This window comes from Canis lupus, chromosome 1 (assembly GCF_048164855.1).
Source record: "Canis lupus baileyi chromosome 1, mCanLup2.hap1, whole genome shotgun sequence".
Classification (NCBI taxonomy): domain Eukaryota; kingdom Metazoa; phylum Chordata; class Mammalia; order Carnivora; family Canidae; genus Canis; species Canis lupus.
Window position 1 is genome coordinate 50,401,388 of NC_132838.1, and position 23,002 is coordinate 50,424,389.

The window sequence follows — 23,002 nt, forward strand, 5'->3', positions numbered from 1 at the left end:
AGGGGAACATTTGCCCATGAAGTAATCCGAACAGATTTGTACGCTTGTTTGGAAATCAAGTGGTAAGTAATGGCTTATTTCTTACCCAGAGCTCTACCTATTTTTCACCCTAGAACAATGCTACCTGAAATTCGGAGTGAGATGGAAGATTCCCTTTAAGGTTTTGCCATTTTGTCAATCAAAATTATGAAATTTACGAAAGGTGTTAAAACCGTGTGAAATCCTCTTGAGCGTTAAACCATTGTAAAGTCCTGCCTCATCCAGAAAAGAGAAACATTTTGCTATCTGTGTCTTCCTAGGCAATTGCTTGGTTTGTATCCGAGCTTGGGGGCCACGCTAGGGTGGGTGGCGTCCAGTCCTGTCACATGAAGAACTTACATGCTGCAATGCTACTTAACCCATGCCTGGGGGCCGAAAATAGGCTTTAAAAAAATTTTTTTAAAAGCCTGGAGACCGTCATTTTCATTACCTTGGAATTGGGTTTTTATGAAAAGTTATGCATGAGTGTGTTTGATCAAAACCAACTGTAACGTTGAGTAGTAGCAAGAAAACTTTGTTGGGATTAGTTGTATAATATTTCCTAAGGACTTTCTCTTTTCTCCTTGTTTTGTTAGTCCATATTCGTATAAATGTGGCAGGAAAAAGAAAACTCAAGTTTCCAGCTCTCACCTTTGAGACTCCCTGCCAAAGAACAAAGGAAGGAACCGATGTGCCTTGCAGACACGTGTGTGTGTCCATTTCAGCTACCTTATGCTGTGTGCCTCCACGTGGGTGTCGTACTGTACAAAGACATTCAGACTATCCAGAGTATTTTTCTATAATGTGGGCTGAGTTAGGATTTATAATGCTATTGAAGTTTCTGGGAACACATAGTATGTGGCTGGTTTAGCAAAGGATCTGTTGTGTGGATAGCTCCCCCTGAGTGATTTCCTGAAGTTGGAGCAGTGTCTCTGACCCTTTGGGTTACTGAAGGACGAGAGAAGCCCTCCGCAGAGTCCCATGACCGCTCACTCCATCACAGATGCAGGATGTGCCACCTGGGGGTCTGGGAACAGGGTATAGAAATTCCTTCATCAAACCTGATCAAGGAACTCAAGCTCTGACCTGAGTGCTCCGAAGCAACCAGGGAAGATCAGGATCTGGAGACACTGAACCTAAGGACCTTGGGCCACGTGGTACTGAGCCTTCCCTTTCTCTCCTTGCTCTGACTCTGTACGCTCTGTAGCATCTGGGCTTGTTGGCACATTCAGGCCTCATTCCATGATTCAGAACAAATCCGCTGTCCAATTTGAGGATTTGGCTCTGTTATTTCATCAGTCAGTTTTGGGCCTGAGATGATTTGGAATAGCTTGGTCCCGGTTTAGTGGACATCTAGAGCCACACACTCTGTTCCTAATTGAACAAAACCCATGGATTATGATGTCATAGGTCTTCATTTTCATCGTAAAGGGATATTTATCTTATACCTGGGAGTTCAGTTCTGTGATGCTGCCTGTGGTCAAGAGTGAAAAACGCGGATTGGTCTTGTTCAATCTTGACACTTGTAACTTGTCTTGGGAGGAAGCTTACATTTTAATTTAAAAGAAAGGTCAGTTATATCCATGCTTAAAAGAATTAGCAAAAGCTTTATAACTGATGTCATAGACACTAATAAGGAATACGGTCCCTTTTTTGTTACGGAGACTTTTGAAATGTGGAGCTTACATGCAAACATGTTATCTTTCTCTGTTGTTTTGCTTTATGTGTTGTATTTGTTGTATTTTCAGATTCAGAGTAAATCTGATGTAGAGTTTTTTTTAATGAATTATTTTGCGTGGACAGACGAAATGGGCACCAAGGGAAATCTTGCCAATGAAGAAGAAAATTCTATGTGAGCACGTGACAATATGTACAGCGTATGTGTAAACAAGCTTTTTAATCCTTAAAGCACAACAGAGTTGAATATGAGTGTTTTCTTTTTCAACGAGGCAAACACTGCTCTTTGAGGACTTAATGCTGCAGTCACCCATTCACGCACACTTGGGTTTTCGCTCTCTCTGCATTTCTCCTTGCTGTAAGATGACTGTTCCTCCTTGAAACTCTCACCTTGCAATTGTATTTTGAGTTGATATTTTGGTTCTGGTAACAATAAAAAATTTTCCATTGTCAAGTAAAATTAGTGTTCATTTCCTTTCTTCCTTTTGACCATGTGTCACTGTCAAACACTATTCCCATGAGACCATGTGTACTTCCTATCTGCGCAGCCAATGAGCAATGGAAATTAAGTGGTCCACCTTCAGTGTATGTTCGTTGTTCCTTCACAGGCCCTTGGTACCATTCCTGGATTCAGATGTGACCCAGAATAGCATTCAGACTCTCTACTGGTCTTGTATTACACTTGCATTGCCCAGTCCGCTGCACAGTGTACAACTCTCTGCCCAGTATCTCCTGTGCTGGGGTAACGTCAAGTTGTCAGTAACACATTTCATTCCCAAGAATAGAATTTGTTCTCATGACTCCCCATATATCCTGAAGCTCTGAAAACATTCATCTCAGTGCCAGAAATAAAGACTTTAGAGATGTATGTCAAGCTGTCTCTTGCAGACAAGATAGATATCTGAGTGACTTACTGGGACCTCTCTGCTCCTTTCTCTATGATCTTACAGTCTTCTTAGTCCTTTTTGCAACTATACCTTATAAGGAAGCGAGAAATCACCTAAGTCTATTAGAGTTACACTACTTAAAATTGGTAGGATAAACAAAGAACACGAAACCAATGAAGTTCAAAAAAAACTTAAAGGAAGTACAGAGTTTATTTTCAATAAATGTTATAGATGTGTCACTTATTATTACAGAATCCAACAGTCCACGCACGGGAAACATTTATCCACAATAATACTAAAAAACGTTGAGGTTTGGCAGTAGATGGTATAAGTACAGTGTCTTGATTTGATTACTGTCAATTATTTCTGAGCATGCTAAATTCCCTACCCGTGTTCTGGCTTCTAGGTATGTTGATGAATCACTCTGTCTCCCATCCAACTAATTATTTCTCATTATTCCTTCAATCCAAGTAACAAACCTTGACACACGAACATAGACACCAGGCTTATTGGGACGGGCACAGCCAAGACCCCAAGAAGTGACTCCTTGTAAAATGTACTTGTCCTTCTCGAAGCAAACCAGAGGTCCTCCACTGTCACCCTATACAGAGAGAGAGAAAAAAAGTCCATGTGAGGATTAAACCACCATCCTTTTGTTATGGGATGTCATCCTTCTATTATCCAAGTATAAGTTTCCCCAGCATTTGAACATTCTTTTCCAATTAGAAAGGAACTTACTAATATATTATTTGAATATCTGCTGTGCTTCAGCACCTAACAAAGCATATTTAACACAACCGCACCAGTTTGTGTTGCTGGGGAACAGCTCCCTTGTGAATATGGTACTCACCCCTTCCTGCCTTGGGGCTTCCCTTATGCAGAGTAAATCCAAGAGCAATTTCAAAGGGGGTGTAGTTGGTCTTTGTCTCACACTCTCCCTCACTTCTCTACCAGAAAGGCCATCCACCAGCATACTCTCCAGAAGATGTGGGGGCTGTGGTAGTGATGGTACTCACCTACTCCCTTACAACTGATCTAGAACTCACCAAGAAATCCCCTTAGGTGAGCTCAATCAGAATTCAGAGACAGACCTCAAATGTTTCTGGGTAGCATTTGGACTACGGCCTTCAGTTGACAAAGCCTTCCTGAATTTGCCATTTTGGGGGCTGAAAGATCTAAGAGGCCAAGACAGGACAGCAGAAGATTGACTTTGTTCTTACCTGACAACTGTCTGTGCCTCCAGCCAAATTCCCCGCGCAAAGCTCTGTCGATTTGACTCTTCCATTCAGATACTCATAGCGATTACACACTTTGTTCTCAATCACAGGCAGCTGGGCTTCCTTGAGGAGCCCCGCACCATACGTGCCTGTGTTTAAAAAGATTAAAGAAATGGTTACTGGATCCAAAACATGCCCACAAGGAAAATTCTAGAACAACAGAGCAGCAAGGACAGATCTCTTGGTTGTCCACGAGGTTGTATAAAGCAAGAAGTCAGTTCCTGATACTACCAGAATGTTTTTCATGTTAACCCTTGGAGGTATAGATATATAAAATTTCATGTTCCCAAGATCTGGATTTAATAACCTGAGTTTCTTTACAGTGTTTTGGGGTATCTGTTGTTATTTTTGTTTCTTTTTTTTTAACTATAAAGATACATTTTTCAATAGGAAAGAGACATTGAGAAATACAAGTGTTACCATAACATCTATTCACTTTCAGATGCTTTTTTTTCTTTACTACTTATATCATATAGCACAATTTTATATCCTGTTTTCACACAACAGTATATAATAAGGGCTTTTTTAGAACACTACAATCTTCATAATTAGTATTTTAATGGGCCGGGATCCCTGGGTGGCGCAGAGGTTTGGCGCCTGCCTTTGGCCCAGGGCGCGATCCTGGAGACCCGGGATCGAATCCCACATCGGGCTCCCTGCATGGAGCCTGCTTCTCCCTCTGCCTGTGTCTCTGCCTCTCTCTCTCTCTCTCTCTCTCTGTGACTATCATAAATAAATAAAAAAATTTTTTAAAAAATGGGCAGTAACTGCTTCAGGGGTGTGGGGTTTCCTTTTGAAGGTCAGGGGAGTGTTCTGCAAACAGTGGTGGTGATTGCACAACATGGCGACTACTATAGGCCACTGACTTATACTCTTCAAACAATTAAAATAGCTAATTTTACATTATATACATACTTGACCACAACATAAAGAATGGCGATCATGTACTAGAATTAACCTTTTCAGGCACAAGTGTGTTAGGTGATGTATCTCATTTAACCCTTGCACAAAATGGATATTTCTGTCGTTCCTGTCGCACAGAGAAGGTCACCGAGACCGGGAGGGGCCGTGCACTTTGCCCAAGATCACCCAGCAACTAGTTGGAGGAGCTGGGATTTGAAACTAGGTCTGTGACGTCATTGTCCAAGTCTTCACTCCCCTGCTCCTGGGCTCCTACAGCAGCTTCCTACCTTCCACATCTTTGTTCATGCATTTTGTTTATATTCCTTAGTATTTTCTTAACACTGTTTTCCCAGGAATTATATAGACATGTTTATGGCTCCCAGTCAACATTGCCTAATTTTTCCTAAAAGGGTAAGACAATGTAAAATTTCACTAGAAAAAAAAAAAAAAAGGCCACTTTGCTCCATGCTTCTTGAGTATTTAACATTTTTTAAGTACCTGCTAATAAAATAGGTGGAAATTGTCCTAGTTCATGTCCTAATTTGCACTTCTTTTTCCAATCAGGAGGAGTAAACACTGTCTCGTGTGCTTGTTTTACTCGTTGTATTTCTTCTTTTGTGAAAAACTACTTTTTTTTTTTCACGTTGGCAAATCAAAATGGAACACTTGCAAACCTGCCAGAGGAAATGCTGCTTTTCCAGATAGACACACCCGGGCACGTCTCCGTGTTTTCACAAATAAATCAGTTTTCCAATTCTGCAAGGCCAGTTTTAATGCATTTTGCAAAAAAAAAAAAAAAAAAAATCTTTGCCAGCATGGAACAGCCAAGAGATGAGGTGCTATTTCTTCTCCAAAGACTTTAAGTACATTTGGATAACTGTCTTGAGTTTGGAAAACTCACACTGGATCCAGAGTTGACAGGAGCACATAAGAGGGAAGGAGAGGCTTGTCCCAGGCCTGGCTGGGTAGAGGCCTGGTGGAGGAAGTGACCAAGGAAACATTGGCTGGGGTGGGGGGGTGCACTACTCGAATTGAGTCTATGTATGGAGGGACCAGCCTTCTCAGAATGTTTTGCTGAAAATTAATTTATCCAAACGTCTTGCTCTTGCATCTGCTTTCTGAGCCAGCTACATCCTGATGCTGGTGACAAAATCTACCCCCAGTTGACAGGAAATCGATGTGGTCTGTGTAGAAGTGCTGCCATCTGGTGGCCACAGAGGAGATGGCACTTCTGAGGGCGGGGAGGCTGAAGGTGACCCAAGGAGGAAGCCCTGATTTCAGGGAGAAGTAGGAGCCCTGAAAGCTGATGCGAGGTGAACCCGAATGAGCCCCTGGGCCTGAATGCTTTCCTTGCCTTGAAATATCAAAGTCAGGGAAAGCCTGGAGACCAAAGGGGAGAACAGGAGTGCTCCCACTGAGAAGCTTATTATTGACATCCAAGAAAATCCATTAACAGGCAGGACATCTGCTTGCTGACTCCTCCTGGTCCAGTGCATATACTGAGAATGGTCTCCCAGGGCCGTGAGGGTGAGGCCAGCATAGATGGGGGAGCCTGGCACAGGGTGGTGGTGAGGAAAGTGTGGGTGGTGGGTGGAACAGATGGGCGGCAGGCAGGTGGGCTTCAAGGGGTCCAGCTCTCCACCAGCTGTGTGCAAGCGCTTCCCAGGGTGCACGGCCCTGCACCTCTTGGAGCCTCGGATCCCTCATTTGCAAAATGGGGGAGGAAATACCAAAGTGATAGAGGTTTGTGGTGTTTCATTTTTTTTTTTTAAGTGCAAAACACTGGAACAGCCAGTCACATCCATGGTGTCCACGGTGACCGCTTCGCTTCTGAAGTTTCCCTTCACATCTCAATGCTCACAGACCCCAAAATACAAAAAGGAGGCGAGCGTGCAAAATTCAGGAGATGGGGTTTTACAAATGCAGGAAAAATGCAGTAAGAAGGAAGACAAATTTGAAGTGATTTAGATCGATCGTTTTCACCTTTTTTTTTTTTTTAAACCACAAAACCTTTCTGGAAGTGAAAGCGAGTGCAGAAGAATAACCTGTAAGGCACAACTTGAAAGCCAGGGTTTTACAGCTGAGGGCTTCCAGGCCACATGGCACAAAGAGATCAGGTGACTTGTCCCATTTGCCCAGCCAGTGGCAGAGCCAGATCTACTCTGTGGGGCTCCTGACTCCCATTCTGTGCCCTCTCCAACACATAGCAGAAAGTGAGGCAGAGATGGAAGACATCCTTACAATGTTTCGAGGCCCAAGTCTGATGGGTGTGGTTACTATCAGGGCATACTGCAAAGAGAAGACGGGGTCCCCAAAATGCAGTACAGGTGCTGATACAGGATCCAGCATAAGCGTTTCCCCTCTCGCGCACACCCCAGATGCCATCCTACGACCAGGACCTTCTTTCTGTCCCCTAGCTGCCAGGCTGTCCCACCCCCAACAGTCCCTGCACACATACAACAGGAATGTGGGTATTTGGGGAGATGAGCCTCACTGTAATTTTTGGTGGTGTTGCATACCATGTTTGGGAGCTCAGTATAGCTAACTTCACATGGTAAATAATCAAACACCCTTAACTTGTAGGCTTGTTTCAAAACCCTACTTACCCAGGGATTTGGTATTAACATTGAATTTGTGGGCCAAGAGACTCAGAGAAACACTACCCCATCCATTACCCATGTCCCTTAATGACTGAATATGGAGACTTAGGCAGGAACTCAGTCAAAGTCAAGAGAGGTGGACTTCATTCACCAGTAGAAATTTGCACAAATGGACATTCTCCCATGTAGGCTAGAGGTCTAAACCAATTCCTGTGTGAGTCATGGGACTTAGCTCACCTTGGGTTTCTCCCCAGCCAGTGATGTAACATAATGTCCGGTCAGCAACCACATAATTTGGGGGTGGCAGACAAGCTGGGATTACCTTTGAGGTGATGACAGCAGGGCTGAAAGAAAACCATCCAAAGTTACATGTACCCACCCCACTAGGCTACTTGTGCCATTCATCCACTGGACGTTCACAACTAGATGCCACGTGCCCAGAGCCCCAGAATCCTCCAAGCTGGTACTTCTTGTTTCACTGACACAGTGCGATGCAGAAAACAAGCCTCCCCCTGTGCTGGCCTGGCCCATCCTCACCACTATCGGCATCGTCCCACTGCCATCTGGAATCCACCAGATATGGCGCCTGTGTTCCTTGTGCTTTGTGGACTCGCCCAAATGTGCCTGTTCTCAAAATAGCTGTTCATTTAGTTTCCTTTGTTGGGACCTGTTTCCAAATATCACGAACTTTAAATAACATAAGCAAATTTGTCATCTTCTCAGACTTAATAAAATTCTATCTCAACAAGGAAAATAAAACCAAGGATAGGAAGAATTTGCATTTATAAATTGTGTGTGTATGGGTCTGTGTGTGTTTATATTGTAGCTTTTTTAAGTGCTTTGAAATACAAAATTTCATTGGATTTTCCCCCAACATATTATCTTGAAAGAACAGTCAACAAAGAAGAATTGAATAATTCTGTGAGTATGTTAGCTGACCGGCAAACATTGAGAGTTTCAGGAGGAAGCATGTACTTCAAGTTTCAGCTTACTCTTTTTCCACATGAGCATGCTGAATCTTGATGTCTTTTTTCAAGGGCATAGCCTGTGTGTGGTAGAATGGGGCCAAGCTCAGATTTTCTCTGTTCCCCAAAGTCCTCACGCCTTTCGTGTCCCGGACGGTGCCCCTCCCACAACCCTGTTACACCCATGAAACCCGGACATAAACTAATGTTTTCACTGCTCTTGGGGTAAAAACCGTGGGTGAGCTAGTACCTGCTCAGCTTCAACAAGGCGATGTCTGCACGTGTGGGCTCCAAGAACAGCTTGTACACCTCTATCTCCTGAACATCTGATTCAAGATTGACTTCTTTATGTGCACCCAGGATGACCTTATATGATGCAGGCCTCGAGGATCTAGGAAAGATGGTGACATCAGGAGCAAAACAATGTGCCAGCCCCTTTATCAGGTGCCCTTCTGAGTCATAAACATGGCTTCTTCTCCCTACTTGGCTACCTATAATCAGCAACCTCTGAGTGGCAAGAAACGAAGTTCACTATTTGCCTAAGTCTGGCCACTAAGGAATGCTCTTGGGGCTGCTTTTGGTCTGACCACAGAGGAAGAATGAAATCAATAGTGAAATCAGCCCAAGAGCAGACACCCATGTCAGGACAACCGGGAGGACGAATGCCTGCCACAGTGAGCAGGTCTGCCATTGACCCAGGCCTGCAAACTTACCTTCCCTGGGTCTTCCTTCTTTGTTTCTCTCTAGAAATGCTCCCCTCCTCTCTCATCCAATGGCCCTAGAAATTCTGCTTCAGCCTTCACATCTGCTCCCTGGTCCCTAAGTGTCACTGCCATGGTCCTAGTGACACTGCCTAGTTTCACTGCCAAGGAAGGAAGAAAGGACGGAGACACTGAAAGAAAGGAGGGAGGAGAGCAAAAAAAGAGAGGGGCGAGGAAGAAGGCAAGGAGTCTTTAGGATAAGTCCTCATATCCATTGTCCCCTAGACATACCTCTCCAGGCAATGGGCTGCCGTCAGCACCCACTCTGGGGATATTAAAGTCCCTCCACAGAAGTGCTTTCCATATCTAGAAGGAAAACATGCCAAAATTATAGTTCAAATCTGATGATATGTTCTATAGGAAACTAGAAAGAAGAGTTCACTCAATTTTTATAATGTTGATGTTCTCAAAGAAAAAGACTACGAGCCCATCATCAGGATGGCAAGGTGTGCTTCAGTAGTGGGTTTTCTAGAAGGTCTCATCCTCACTACACTTGAAATGGGTGGGGCAGGCTGAAGCACAGCTTGTCCACAGGACAGCAAAGCTGCAAGGCTGCAATAGGAAGCCCGTGTGCATGGTTTAGACTTGTTGGCTCTGGACTCCAACAGAAGTGACCAGCCAATGATCATCCTGTTGAGGCCTCTTTTATTTCTTTATGACAAGATTTATGCAAGGCTTGATGAGTCATTCTTCAGAGAGCCAGACATGACTCTAAATAGCCATCATGACTCATGGGAATCTGCTCATTTTACCCTCTTGGTGTGAGCCACTCCGCGTGATGCCCATCATAAGTAAAGGGACAGAAATTCTAAGTTTCCAAGAGCAGGCATGATAATAATCAGTCAGGAGACAGACCACAGCACAGTTTGGGAAAGAAAGAATTTGAAGATGTGAAAGGTGAAGGTCTGTATAGCAAGGACTTAATAAATGAGAAGGCAAAGAGAAGAAAAGTCAACTCAACAAAAAAATGAAATGTACTGAAATCAAGTTTATCGATGGACTCTCACACGGTTAGGGGAGGAAGGCAATTGAGAATGGCAACTGAGCACATATGTGCGCCTTGGTGCAGAAATGAGATGACGAAGCAACATGAAAAGCACATTTCACACACGTGCTTTTTTTTTTGAGACATCCAGGAAAACCAAACTTATTAGAAGCTCATGCCACTGAAACAATCACCCAAACTTTCTGGGTTCCATAGAATTGGAACTGATCACTCTTAAATTATGGTGATCCTAAACTATCCTACACTGAAGGGGGTGTGCTTGTAAGTGAGTGGGCATCCTCTGATTAAATTCAATAATTCACAAAAGTATAAAAAAAAGAATCTTTTCAGTGAAAGATAATAGATAATTTTGTCCGTGCCTCTCCCAACATACCACATTTCTAAAAATATCCCATTCCCTTTGTCTTACATAGAGACAATGGGCATTTCTAAAACCCTCCAGGCATCTTTAATACTTTTCCAGTAAGATTGGAGCTTGGTGTAAATTGCTACATCTGTAGATTTCAACAGTAGGAACAGTTATCTTTCAAGGAAATATTCCAATTTGGGTTATTTTCAAAGGAAAGAACCTAGAAAAATGTAACTTTTTTGAATTCATAGTTTTTCCTTCCTCCTAAGAAGAATATATAAGAATCAAGGCAAGTGCCGATACCTGAGCTGTGTGCACTGAGTGTGGATGTAGAAAGGTTTTGCAGGGCTTACACAGAAGAATGGAACTCAGTGTTTCTGGAAATGCTGTTACCTTGTTCTAAGACTGATTTGCCAGGGCCAGGAATGTGGGTTGGCCACGCACCCACCTACGACCCTTCCAGGACATTTCTTTGGCTCCACCTGGGGCTTTCCGCAATCGAATGAAGTGGACACTGTGTCGCAAAGTGAAGAAGAGAATCACATTTAAAGAAGCAAAAGCAATTCTGCATAAACAACTCAAGGTCATGGCCAAAGCACTGAGGTTGTGACATCTCAAAGCCCAAACTAAACAGCAAGGTCATAAGCACCTTTGGGGATATTTTTTCCTAGGGTTCAGAAGTGACAGTAGACAACACAGAACCTTCTCCTTTCAGGAAAATATAAGTACCTCTGTGTTATTTTGGGGCAAAGGGATTAAATAAATTGGTAGAGTTAGGTGTTAGAGTGAGAGCTTTGCCGAGAGGACCCTGACGGACACCAATTGTTATTCTGACTTGACGTGATATATCAAGGTTCCCATCTTCATCACCATCATCATCGTCTTTTCTTCGTCATCATCATTGTCATCTGAACTACATAGAGTTTACTGAAAACCATAGTTGTCATCCCCGTTGAAAGACACTATGGGTATTTCTTTCATGTGAAGCTCTACGTGCGCATATATGTGCACGTGTGTGTGTGTGTGTGTGTGTGTGTGTGTGTGTGATTGTATGGAACAAAGATAACTGTCCTGAACGTCTCTCAGCCAGCTTCTAGATGGGACTTCCAGAAGCTTCCCAAGACTATGCCAGTGCACTGGGGATGACTTACATCCACTTGCCCGTATGCTCTATCTACCTCCTACCTTTCCACCTAGACAAACGGGGTCATGCCCCATCTTTGGTACCACTCACTAATGCCCAAACAGCTCCAGCCTCTAGAAGGCAAGAGCATCTGCTGGTGGCCAAGCTTTCTTTAAGTGATGTGGCCAAAGTACAGGTAATGAACTGTAATTTTAGAATAAAGGAGATTTGGGGCTTAGTAAAAATTGATATTACTTCTCATTGAATTCTCAGAATGACAATGTATAGGTTTACAATGTACATTAAATGTTTGTATAATTTTTTTACTTCTCAGCCACTGAAAGGGAGAGTTTCCTATCTGGGGACTGGACTTATATTTGTTTTTCAGGCATTCCAAGCGGGACATGGAGAGTTCAGTGAGAGCATCCTGAGGCTGATTAGATCACCTATTTGCTCTTTTTGAAGGACTGTGTATTTATTTAAGGTGTCAGGGAAGGGCGACTCCCTAACAAATGGGATCATAGGAGGACAGATTCAAGCAGCCTAGGATGAAGAGAGGGCAGCTCGCCTGAAATGCTCAGCAAAAAGTCCTCCTTTTGCAAATCCATATCAGGGATGTGATGCTGCATTTATCTGAGAAGTCATTTCCTTACAAGAAGGACAGCAACCTACCACACTGAGGCACATCACAGTAGTCAAAAAGTTTTCTTTGATTCATTGTGTAGCACCAAGGACCATTGACATCACCATCAGGATTACGGCAGTACTAAAAAAAAAAAAAATAAAATAAGACAGGTGTATAGGGGACTAGGCCCAGGGGAACAGAGAAGGTGTTCTGACAGACATTTCCCTGAAAGTCCTTAGAAGATGAAAGGTAGTGCTCCTAGTTTTTTGTGGTGGGAGACAAAGTTATTCTTTAGGATGTTATAAGCTTCTGACTCATATGATGTGACCATATGATGTGACCATATGCCATTGGTCACATCTCCCTTCTTCAAAGAAGCTCCTTCTGTGAGTGACTCTCCTGGAAGGAAGGTGGAGATCCTGAGGGGTCCTGAGGTAGAGATGACATCAAGGGGCCTCCCCTCCAGCAGCCTGTCTCAGCGGACCTCTGAGAGAGCAAGTAGTAGAGGACCATGAGACATGACTGACCCGTCTTGTTCCTGCTTCACATCAGCAGTTGACTACCCAATGACACCTGTTTGCTCTTGGCTCAGAAATTACTCCCAAGAACTGTGCACATTCCGTGGTTCAAGCCACAGGAAGACAATGTCTCCCTCTCCTCTACCTACCCCCAAGGTAAACCGGTCCCACAGAGTGTGTGACTAGAGGAAATCCTACTGTGTGGAGTCCTAGTGGCCCATCCACATTTTCTTCTAGGAGCTTGGCGCTCCTTCTCCAAGCCCGTCCCTTGTCTTGACTAAAAGGTCATGAAAGCCATCCTTGACCACCAGAACATGGAAGACAAACACTAAAAACTAGACACAGCACATAATAAGAGCAGCAAGCAGGGGATGTCACAAATGCAAACAAAAGGAGGAACCTGTGGACAGTGGTCACAAGCATAGAAGTCTGCTTGCCTGTGCAAACCATAGTGGCCGTGCTGGTGCCAGTCACGTGGAGGTTTAGTTCCTGAGACTTCTCATAATCCTCCTGCCACCACCAAGGACCGGCCCAGGCTGACTTGCCGTAACATGGGACCAGTGCTGTTAGCAAAGATTGGTCAGCAAAAGGCAAAACCAAGTCCAAATCAAAGTGGCTTACGTTTTTTTCCAGACCAGCCTGTGGATTTGTCTCTGGAGTGAAAATACTGTGTCTGTGGGGCTCCTGGGCAGCCCACTCCTGGCATGGGATGCCCATCACAGTGGTTGCCTTCTTGCCCCGGTATCCTTTGCCGTTCCCAAACATGCAGTCTGTAAGGAAGAGGAAATGGGCGGTTATGTGTTACTGCCCAGACCCAGGATGGTAGGGAAGATAGGCCATCGTGCCAGGACTCTCTAATGACAGATTCTGTGGTCACATCCCTAAGGCGCTGGAATGCTGACAATTACAGCGAACACTGCCTATTTTACCAGGTTACTAAAAACGCCTGGGAAATAATCAGAAGCCAAAATGTTAGCGTGGGAATTTTGGCCAGGACACTAAGAGAGTCAATTTTATAATAAGCTGAGAGGTGAGACAGCACCCGGAGGATTCGCATAAAGCAGTTGCTGCGGTGAACTGTCAGATGACCCTCAAACACCTGGTTCTCAAGGCTGTGTTAAAAAAAAAAAAAAAAAAAAAAAAAAGAGTGCAAATTGGAAAGGATTTTTATCCAAGATACTATTTTGGCTAGAGCTGGGCTGTGAGTTCCCATCCTTTGGCATGAAGGGCTTTATCCGCAGACGGCTTGGGGCTCCTCCTCCAAGCCCATCCCTTGTCTCAAGCCTAGGGAAAAGAGGCTTCCACAAAAACCCTCGGAGATCATGATGCATGTCCCATAAGGGGACCCAGGGCACCAGTGTTCTGATGGCCATTTGAAAAACCCAAAATGCAGAAGCTGGGCCAGCTAGCTTCTCTGCCCGTGGTCCACAAGCCCGATGTTTGCCAGGACCGGGGTAAGGGAGTTACCCAAGCACCAGATGGGGGGAAGGCACCTGGGGGAACCATGGTAGACCATCTCAAGACTCACCCAAGAGGGACACCCAGGTGGGCATGGAGCCCGAAGCATCACCAAGAGAGAGGGAAGAGAGAGGTACCAGCCTGTTCAAGGAAGACTGGGCCAGGTTCTCCTCTGCAGAGCAGCCAAGCCCACTCAGGACAGAGAGGGGTGCCAACTTCAAACCAAAGTTCTCGTTTTAACCCCCACCATCTGTAGGCTTTTGAATTATCTGAAAGTGACCAGGCAAGTCACGGAGCCGGAGTTTTCATGCTGGGGCCGGGGGTAAGACAAGCACGGAAGCAGGTGCTAAGCGCTCAGAGCGGCTCCCCGAGGGCCAGGGAAGCACAGAAGGCTGTGATTATTTCCTGCCTCCATCTCTGTGCTCAGTGACCCTGCAAGCCACGTATCGGCTTTGCCAGGTTCGTGCTGGAGAGCCGGGCTTGACTGTCCTGCGAGCACTCCCAGTTCAGTCTGTTCAAAACCAAGTTAATCGGGATCCCTGGGTGGCGCAGTGGTTTAGCCCCTGCCTTTGGCCCAGGGCCTGATCCTGGAGACCAGGGATCGAGCCGCACGTCAGGTTCCCTGCATGGAGCCTGCTTCTCCCTCTGCCTGTGTCTCTGCCTCTCTCTCTCTCTCTCTCTGTGTGTGTGTGTGTGTGTCTCTCTCTCTGTGTGTCTATCATGAATAAATAAGTAAAATCTTTAAAAAAAAAATTAATCATTTCCATGTCTCCGTGGGGGAGGCAAGGATTTGGTGTTCTAGCAGGTACCATTGCAGCCGGCGCTGCCATCCTCCACCTCTCAATCCACGCAGGCTCGAATTTTATCCATCCCTCCAAACCACTTGGTTTTCAAGTCCTAAAAACACAGCCCGCCCACGTTACACCAGCAATAGCGGCTCTGGCCGCCCCGATCCCGGATGCCACGCCAGGCTGGCCTCCACTTGGCAGACCCTGGGCTGCGCTCGGTTCCCTGGAGCAATGAAGCGCTCTGCCTCCGTTAGACGGGCCTCCTCTTATCATCCCGGTGCCCAGGTGGCCAGAGGCCTGGGCACAGACATCCCACCTGATGCAGAAGGCTCCTGTCCGCTGGGAACTTGGGGCACAGCAGGGGAGTTGGTGGCGCTCGCCTCCGGGTCTAAGCATTTTCTCAAGTTACAGAACTCCCAGCGCACAGAGGGGTCGGTGGTGTAACACCAAGGGCTTTTGTCGGCGTCGGGGTTCCTGCAGTAGTTCATTGTCAGGCCACTGTAAATTCCACAACACAGGTCAGGAGGGTGGAGAATCTTCCAGGGCACCCCGCACCCTCAGCCTTTTGTCATAATAGAGTGCTAATCAGTGACTTTGAAACATTTCCATTAAAGATACTGCACGTACCAGTTATTATTATAATGCGACAAACAGATGGCTCTCAACTTCCGAACAACTGGGCGCACTGAAAACATCGATTACAATTTTTATCTCAAAAATCAAATGTAATATGTGCTCCATATAAAAATTGAAATAGGGCAGCCTGGTGGCTCAGCAGTTTAGCGCCGCCTTTGGCCCAGGGCCTGATCCTGGAGACCCAGGATCGAGTCCCACGTCGGGCTCCCTGCACGGAGCCTGCTTCTCCCTCTGCCTGTGTCTCTGCCTCTCTCTCTCTCTCTGTGCTTCAGATTAATAAATAAATAAAATATTTTTTAAAAACTGAAATAATATATGTGTATAAATGAAAGTACTCAAATGTCTTCCTTTCCACGGGCAGGGGTCGTACATCTCCCAGAGATAACCAATACTGTATTTAAAGCTCACGTTATTAGGATGATTTCCTATGCGTGTACAACTGTGTCTGTATCCCTCTGTAGGAACACATAGAGCTGTATAAGTTGAAACTAAAACTTATTTCCCCGAGGGGTGACATCATGAGGACACTCTTTGGCCAGTACCCTCTGTCCACTGACTCACAGTGTTGCTAAAACGCTGTGCACTGGGACACCTGGGTGGCTCAGGGCGTGATCCCGGGATCCGGGATCGAGTCCCACATTGGGCTCCCTGCTGGGAGGCTGCTTCTCCCTCTGCCTGTGTCTCTGCCTCTCTCTCTGGGTCTCTTATGAATGAATAAAATATTTTTTTAAAAAATAATTGTACATTTCATACTCCACACAGCACGGAGGAGGGGGGTGGTTGTTCTATGATCTTGGCATCACTTATCGTCTGTCGTTCTAATGGCAGGCACTGCCAATGGGCTATTGTGGTTATAACTTATCTCCTTGATGGCTAAGATATTGAGAATTTTTTTAGGTACTTAATGGCCACTTGTATATCTTCCCTGTGGAATGCCAGAGGAAGTTCTGTCCATTTTTATTAGGTAGGAAAAATATTTATATATTCTGGATGTAAGCCATGTCAAATATATGCATTGAGTATATTTTTCTCCCAGTCTGTGACATATCCATTTTTTTTAATAGTGACTTTTGGTGAGCAGGAGTATTCATTTTGTTAAAGTCCAGATTAGATATGTTTTTCCTTTTATTCCATCTTTTAGGTCTTGTCTAAAAATTTTTGCCTTCCTGAAGGCTATGAAAATATTCTTTTATGTTTTTGCCTGGAAGCTTCATAGTTCAGCTTTGGTTTTAGCTTGTACCTTCAGGTTGAAGGACTTTATCTAATGTGAGATAAGAAGAGTCAAGGATTTGGTTGTTTTGTTTTGTTTTTCTGTATGGCTATCCATTTGTTCCAGAATCATTTTGGAAAAGATTTCCTATTCCTACTGCTTTGCTTTGCCATCCATATTGAAAATCAATTAACCGTATTTAAATACGGTAAATATATACAGGTCTGTTTCTGGAATGTTCGTTTCTCTATTTGTGTATATTTCCACCAGTACCATTGTGTCTTGATAATACACTTTTATCATAAGTCTTTAAATCAGGGTGGGTGAGTCCTCCAACTTTTGTCTTCTTCTATAGATTGTTTTGGTGATTCTAGGTCCATTGCATATAGATTTTGTCTTTTTCCCCCCCAAAAAGAAAAAAAAAGCCACAGGAATTTTGCTTGAATGTATGTTGAATCCAAAATCCAACTTGGTAAGAATTAATATTGATTCTTTGAATCCACAAACATAGTATATATTTATTTAGATCTTTTAAATTTTTCTCAATATTTTACAGTATGTAGCATATAGCTCTTATAAACATTTTCTTAAATTTATCATTAAATACTTCATTTTTTATACCATTGCCAGTGATTTGTTCTAAAATTTTTCTTTTCCAAGTGGTTATTTCTGGTATAGATATACAATAGATTGTTGTGTATTGAAATTGTATTACTTTTGTATCTTTTGATTTTGCAAAATTCACTTATTTTTGTCCTTAGGATTCTGAATCTATTAATCTAGTTTTCTGTGAATAAAGACAGATGTACTAATTCCTTTCTAAACTTTAGGCTCTTTATTTTTTTTTTCTTCTTCTCAATTTTACAGAGAAAGTATTAATCTTTCCTCATTAACATATTTGCTGGAAGATTTTTGTAGATTGTCTTGATCAAGTTGAGGAGTTTCCCTTCTATTCCTAGTTTGCTAAGACTTTTTACAATCATGGATAAGTGTTAAATATTGTCTAATGTTTTCCTATATCTATTTATACAATCATATGATTTATCACTTTTATTCTGTTAACATATTGGATTATGTAGATTGTTTGTAAATGTTAAACCAAACCTGCATTCATTTTACTAATTTTAGTTGTCTTTTTGTCTACGTTCACAACAGAAAATGTTCTGTAGTTTCTTGCAATATTCTTGTCTACTTTTTGTATCTCAGTTTTTTGGGCCTCACAAATTGAGTTGAGAAGTATTCCCTCCTTCTCTATTTTCTGTAAGCAATTATAAGGGATCAGTATTAACTCTCCTTGAATATTTAATAAAATTTGATAAATTTTAAAATTCTATTTACGGTTCATTGAGCTTCTTGAACCTATAAGTTTATAATTTTCTTCATATTTGGAAAATTTTTCAGCCATCTTTGCTTGAAGTATTTTTTTCTGTTTCAATATCTGTTTCCTCTCCTTCTGGGACTTGATTTAAATATATATTAGACTTTTTGAAGAGATCTTTGAAGTTCTGTTTATTTTCTTTCAGTTTTTGTTTTGAATTTGTACTGCAGGTTGTATAGCTTATACTGCATTATTTTCAAGTTAACTTTTTCTTCTGTAATGTCTAACCTGATGGTAAGGCCATCTAATGAATTTTTTATTTAAGATATATTTTTTAAGTCCTGTCTTTTCCATTTGGCTCCTTTATAGTTCTCTTTTCTCTTTAGAATGTCCACTTTTCTCTTTTATATTCCTATTTTCCTTCAAATCCTTGAACACAATCATAATATCTTTTTAAATTTCTGTCTGCTTATTCCATCATTTCTATCATTTCTGGGTCTGCTTGTTTTGACTGATTTTTCTCCTGGCACTGAATCGCATTTAATGTTATCTTCGTATGTCTGGTATTTTTAAATTTGTGCCAGGCATTGTATATGCCACATGACTGACTGGATTTTGTTGTTTTCCTCTAAAGACAGTTGAATTTACATGTGGCAAACAGCTAATTTACTAATAGATTATTCTGATTCTCTTAGGGTTGCTTTTAAGCTTTGGTGGGGTGTTTCTAGAATAATCTTTATTTTAGGAATACACTAATTCTACTCCTAACGTGTGACTCTTCTAGAGTCTCTACTGGATGCTTACAGTGTTCCATGAAGTCTCTCCTCTCTGGATAGTCAGAATTTCAAGCCTCTGAACATAGAATCTCCCAATGTTGTGTGGGTTCTATAATCCCCATTCATCTCACCACTCCCTGGTAGTTGTTTCTTCCTCATGGTTGTTCTTTGTCCCATGAACTTTGTGGAATCTCTCCCTGTGTGTGTGCACCTCTATATTCAGCCAAGATTTAAGGAGAGCTGTGCGTATTAGTTGAGCTCCTTCTCTACACTGATCTTTTCTTATTATTACCCAGCCTACAAAATCATAGCTGCCTCAGTAAGCCCAATTACTAATTTACTACTAATAATTTATTTCACTTTCTAAAGGTTCTCAGTCCTGTGATAACTGTTGTCCATCAGGTGCAAACAGTTTTTCCCTACATTTTGTAAATGTTTATGGTGGGAAAGCTGCTCTTTGCCCATCTACCTGTCCATTTTGCCTATCAGCATCTGTATACTTCCTAACACTCATCTGCCCTCCTGCTTTTGCTCTTTATGTCCTGGCAGCTCATACCACTGCAGACCACTTGTGCTCAGGACCCATATATTACTACAACTTAAGTGATATATACTGGATGATATATATATTCAAGTATATAGATATTTGTGATCCAATGACAAACACAAACTTCATTTCAGAGGTTGCAGGTTGGAATAATAAGATTCCATAGTTGAAAGATTGCATGGGTCTTTAGTAGGTCTGTGGAAGTGGAATAGTACTGTTTCTAAGTTTTTGGTCTTTTGGTCTCCTGAGCTTTCCACTAGCATGAACTCAACACCTCAATACATCTCCTCTTCCTTTCACAGAAGTACTCAGGAAAGATAACCAGTCTGTAACTTCTCCTTTTTCAGAGCTTTTGCTCAAAAGCAAGGTGCCCAAGACATTTGCCTCGTATTCTTGGAGCCAAGATAAATTTGATTCTAAGATGTTAGTTTAAAGCATGGACCTTCAAACAGAAATTTTCATTGGCTATTGTTCCCCTCATGGTAAAAATCAAAGACATACGCCTCCGGGAAGTGTTCTGGGGTCTTCTCATGTCGGTGTGGTGTCATAGATGACCAAGACTGACATTTTCTTCCTGTGATAGTAGTGGATGATGTGCCTCGATAACTCTGCCCATTGCCGTGGTAGCACTCCTGGACCACAGGAGTTTGTTCAGGTGGCACTGAAGCTGAAATAGAAGATAATCAACTAAGTAATCACTAGAACAGATATGTGAAGCAATTGATGGCACAAACAGAACTATAGTCTCTGGGAATTAATTTTGCTTTCTTTTCCATATTGGGAGGCAAATGGACTTGCAAAGAAAACAATATCTCCATCACACTGTAGAACTTTAATGACCTAATTTTTCTTGCAAATATTTAATTAAAGCTCAGGAAAAAAACACATGGGTCAGAGTGCTTTTAATTGGAAATTGCACTCATGTGCAATTCTTGTTTATGGATGTCTACTGAGTGTTCATGAGAACAATTGGGTAGGAGCTCAGAGGTACATTCAGTAGTGCAGGCCGCATGTGGCAAGTGGTTTCCAGTGGGGGCAGAAATGATATCCTTGTATGGGTTTCCCCAGACCTTTTCTTTATACAAAGCCAAAGCCTTAAGCTGCTAGGAGATGGGGCAGAAAATAGTTCCACATCCAAGCATGCAAGCAAAATATCCCTTGCCTCTCAGGGAGGGGCAGAGGCAAAAATATATTCTCCTCTAGGGGAGGCCTGGGAATTCTTTTGTGCCAAGGATCTTTCACTGATGTGGAGCAGAAGTCTGCTACTTTTCTACTTAAGAACCACCACAGATACAAGTTAGAATTTAGTTCCATGGAAAGAAGGGAGAAGAACATTAAGAAAACACTACCTTCAAAGCCTATGTGCATAGAGCCCATCTAAGACTGAGGGTAGATGAGGAAGGTAGAGAATGCCCACACCCATCAAGAGCATAGCATTGAGAAACAAGTAATTTTATAGCAGTTTGTCACAAAAGTCTGGTTTGGAGCAAGACCCCTTCGTGGTGTAAACATGCAGTGACTGCTAAAAATTGAGACTGAATTAGGAATCCTAAGAAAACTCTTGAGCCCCACCCCCAAACTGTATTCTAAGGAATGTGAAGGAGTGAGAAGGGGATATGAGGAATGGGATGCTTGCTTAAAGTAAAAACAGCAATGGCTCAGACGCAGTTCATCTGACTAGTTCATCACTAGTTCATCACTGAGACTAGTTGACTCAGTCACCCACACAACATGCTTACGAAAGGAGGGGGTCCATTTCAAAGTGGAAGGAATATTTACTGCAATCTCTACTAGTCTGCTGCACAGCATGCCTAGCATTTGATAAAAGAATCACAAGATATACCAAAAAAGAAAGAGCAATCAAAAGAACCAGACTCAGAGATGACTAGAGCAGACTATTAGAGACTGTGAGGATTAACATGCTGAAGCATCTGAGTGTAGAGGTGAATGATACACACAAATTTAGGAGAATTTCAGCTGAGACGGAAACTATAAAAAAAGAATAAAATGCAAATGCTAGAAATAAAACCATGGTATTAGAGATGAAGAATTCCTTTGAGGGGCTGAGCAGCCAACTAGACACAACCGAAAAGGCAATCAGTGAACTTGAATGTAGGTTAAAAGAAATTATCTAACGTGACATGTAAAAAGACAAAAAAAAAAAGTGGAGGGAAAAGTAGAACAAACATACAAGAGGTATGAGATAATATGAAAGGCTAATGGAGTCTAGAAAAGGAAAATAGAAAAAGAGAGAATGAGAGCAGGGAAAAAATATTTGCATAATAATGGTTGAGAATTTTACAAAAGTAATGAAAATCAACAATCCACAAATTCAAGAAGCTCAGAGAACCTCAAGCAGGATAAACATGAAAAAGTAAAGAAATAAACAACACATGAGGACACATCACAATCAGACTGCAGACAACAATAAGAGAAAGTCTTAAAGGCAGCCAGAGAGGAAAGAAGTATGAAATACATAGGAACAGAGACCAGATTTCTCGGCAGAAGCTGTTCAGAACAGAATATATGGAGTGACATGTTTAAAGTGGTAAAAGGAAAATATTTTCAGCCCAGAATTCTACAACCAACAAAATTATTTTTTTAAACTGAAGGCAAAATAAAGACTTTCAGACATACAAAAGCTGAAAGATGTCAGTAGCAGCAGATCTGTATTACAAAAAATGTTAAAGGCTGCGTTTTTTTTGCAGAAGGAATGTGATACCAGATAGAAATTTGAATCTCCAAAAGTAAATGAAGAGCGTCAGAAATGGGATAGATAGATAGATAGATAGATAGATAGATAGATGATAGATAGATATTTTAAGTTTATTATCACTTTGAAATGTGACTATTCAGGCAAAAATAATATCAATATATTGTGAGATTTATACCATAGTTGAAATAAGTTCTTTGAGAACAGTAGCACACCACTTTGGAAGGAAGAAATAGAAATACAATGTTTTCGGGTTCTTGCATTATACATCAAGTAAAGTAATATCATTCGAAGGTAGGATGCGGGTAAGCTAAAGATGTATATTCTAAATGTTAGAAAAAATACTAAAAACATCAAAATGGTTTAACTAATAAGCAAATAGTGGTGATAAAAGAGAATCAAAAAATATTGAGTGAACACAAACAAAGGCAGAAAAAGATTTTAAAAGGAATAAAGCTCAAACAGGACAAGTAGAAATAACTTAAATCCAACCATATTAACAATTACATTAAATGCAAATGCCAAGCATCTCATTAAAAAAGGCTGAGAAAAAAAGAGGTATCATGCAAACACCAGTGCAAATAGAGCTTCAAGGGCTGTATTCCTATCAGTGAAAGTAGACTAGAGCAGGCAATATTTCCAAAGATAAGGGAAGACATTACCTAATGATAAAGGGGTCATTTCTTCAGAAGACATAACAACCCTAAATGTATATATGCCTAACAGAGGGTTCCAGAATAGATAAAGCAAAGACCAAAAAGACGGATGAATCTGCAGCTGAAGTTGCAGATGTCACTGTTCATCTCTCAGTAATCAGTGGAACGGAGACTTTAAAAAAATTAGTATG

The 23,002-nt window shown here is 42.2% G+C and overlaps 2 protein-coding genes across 3 annotated transcripts in view; one reads left to right on the forward strand and one right to left on the reverse strand.

Annotated features, from left to right (window-relative positions):
• The window catches only part of SLC22A3 (solute carrier family 22 member 3), an 88,702-nt gene extending 86,547 nt beyond the window's left edge, over positions 1-2,155 (forward strand). Inside the window, exons 11-12 of one of the 2 annotated variants that reach the window (XM_072829929.1) lie at positions 114-160; positions 615-2,155. In XM_072829929.1, coding sequence (XP_072686030.1) covers positions 114-159 — 46 coding nt within the window. In that variant the 3' untranslated portion in view covers position 160; positions 615-2,155. The remainder of the gene's footprint in view (positions 1-113; positions 161-614) is intronic. The other variant, XM_072829919.1, reaches the window with a different exon arrangement.
• A 618-nt stretch (positions 2,156-2,773) lies between these two features.
• Positions 2,774-23,002, reverse strand: part of PLG (plasminogen) — a 38,063-nt gene continuing 17,834 nt past the window's right edge. Inside the window, exons 10-19 of the mRNA XM_072829905.1 lie at positions 19,944-20,109; positions 15,272-15,453; positions 13,331-13,479; positions 12,239-12,332; positions 10,837-10,957; positions 9,320-9,394; positions 8,578-8,718; positions 7,600-7,706; positions 3,803-3,948; positions 2,774-3,183 (exon numbers count right to left, since the gene is read on the reverse strand). Coding sequence (XP_072686006.1) covers positions 3,022-3,183; positions 3,803-3,948; positions 7,600-7,706; positions 8,578-8,718; positions 9,320-9,394; positions 10,837-10,957; positions 12,239-12,332; positions 13,331-13,479; positions 15,272-15,453; positions 19,944-20,109 — 1,343 coding nt within the window. The 3' untranslated portion in view covers positions 2,774-3,021. The remainder of the gene's footprint in view (positions 3,184-3,802; positions 3,949-7,599; positions 7,707-8,577; positions 8,719-9,319; positions 9,395-10,836; positions 10,958-12,238; positions 12,333-13,330; positions 13,480-15,271; positions 15,454-19,943; positions 20,110-23,002) is intronic.